The sequence below is a fragment of the Octopus bimaculoides genome, chromosome 12 (assembly GCF_001194135.2).
Source record: "Octopus bimaculoides isolate UCB-OBI-ISO-001 chromosome 12, ASM119413v2, whole genome shotgun sequence".
Classification (NCBI taxonomy): Eukaryota; Metazoa; Mollusca; class Cephalopoda; order Octopoda; family Octopodidae; genus Octopus; species Octopus bimaculoides.
This window is the reverse complement of record NC_068992.1, coordinates 17,181,356-17,182,106: the sequence shown is the minus strand read 5'-3', so window position 1 is coordinate 17,182,106 and position 751 is coordinate 17,181,356. Positions and strand designations below refer to the sequence as shown.

The 751-nt window shown below is 36.4% G+C and overlaps 1 protein-coding gene across 3 annotated transcripts in view; it reads left to right on the top strand.

Moving 5' to 3' along the window:
• Window positions 1-69: 69 nt before the first annotated feature.
• Window positions 70-751, top strand: part of LOC106870547 (chordin) — a 179,843-nt gene continuing 179,161 nt past the window's right edge. For all 3 annotated transcript variants that reach the window (XR_001409540.2, XM_014916669.2, XM_014916670.2), the window contains exon 1: window positions 70-686. Coding sequence is in view for 2 of the 3 variants with exons in the window: in XM_014916669.2 (XP_014772155.1) it covers window positions 530-686 (157 nt within the window). In the remaining variant the exon portion in view is untranslated. The remainder of the gene's footprint in view (window positions 687-751) is intronic.

Genomic DNA, 751 nt, shown 5'->3' with positions numbered 1-751 from the left:
GTGTGTGTGTGTGTGTGTGTGTGTGTGTGTGTGTGTGTGTGTGTGTGTGTGTGAGTATGTGTGTGAGTATGTGTGAGTGTGGCTTGCTTGCCCAGAGGAAACGACCGACACACAACGCAATACAGCAGTACACAGACACAACACAATCACAACGTAACTTATTATACAGAAGCCAGCCGACACACACCACAGCTATATAGTAAAGCCACGGTTTAGCCAGACGATAAGACACAAGCACAGCTGACTCAGCTGGGGTACGAACCTATGTTCTCTTCAGCCGAGAATTTTAACACGAAAAATTAATCGATTAAAAAATAATATCAAATAATTAACGAACACGATAAAACCCTCATATATATGTATACTTACAAAACACGAAAACACACGACAATTTCAAGAATACATCATTGGATTATTATTTAAGTCATACTAGAATTATAATTAATATAATTCGTATTTGTTTATATCGTAATCTCCATAACAGTTTGTGATCATCATCATTATCATCATCGTAATCATCATCATCTTTATGATAAACTTACCAGTCCACATGGAGCGTAATTCGGGCAGTTTTTGCGCATCTCTGTTGTTGGTTATAGTATCGGTACACATGCCGCTCCCTATACAGTCAAAATTACCTTTAAAACCGCAACCAGACACAGGTCAGACGGCTTCGCCTATAGCAGGTAAGTTCAATTATAATATGTACATTTATATATATATATATATATATATATATATATATATATAT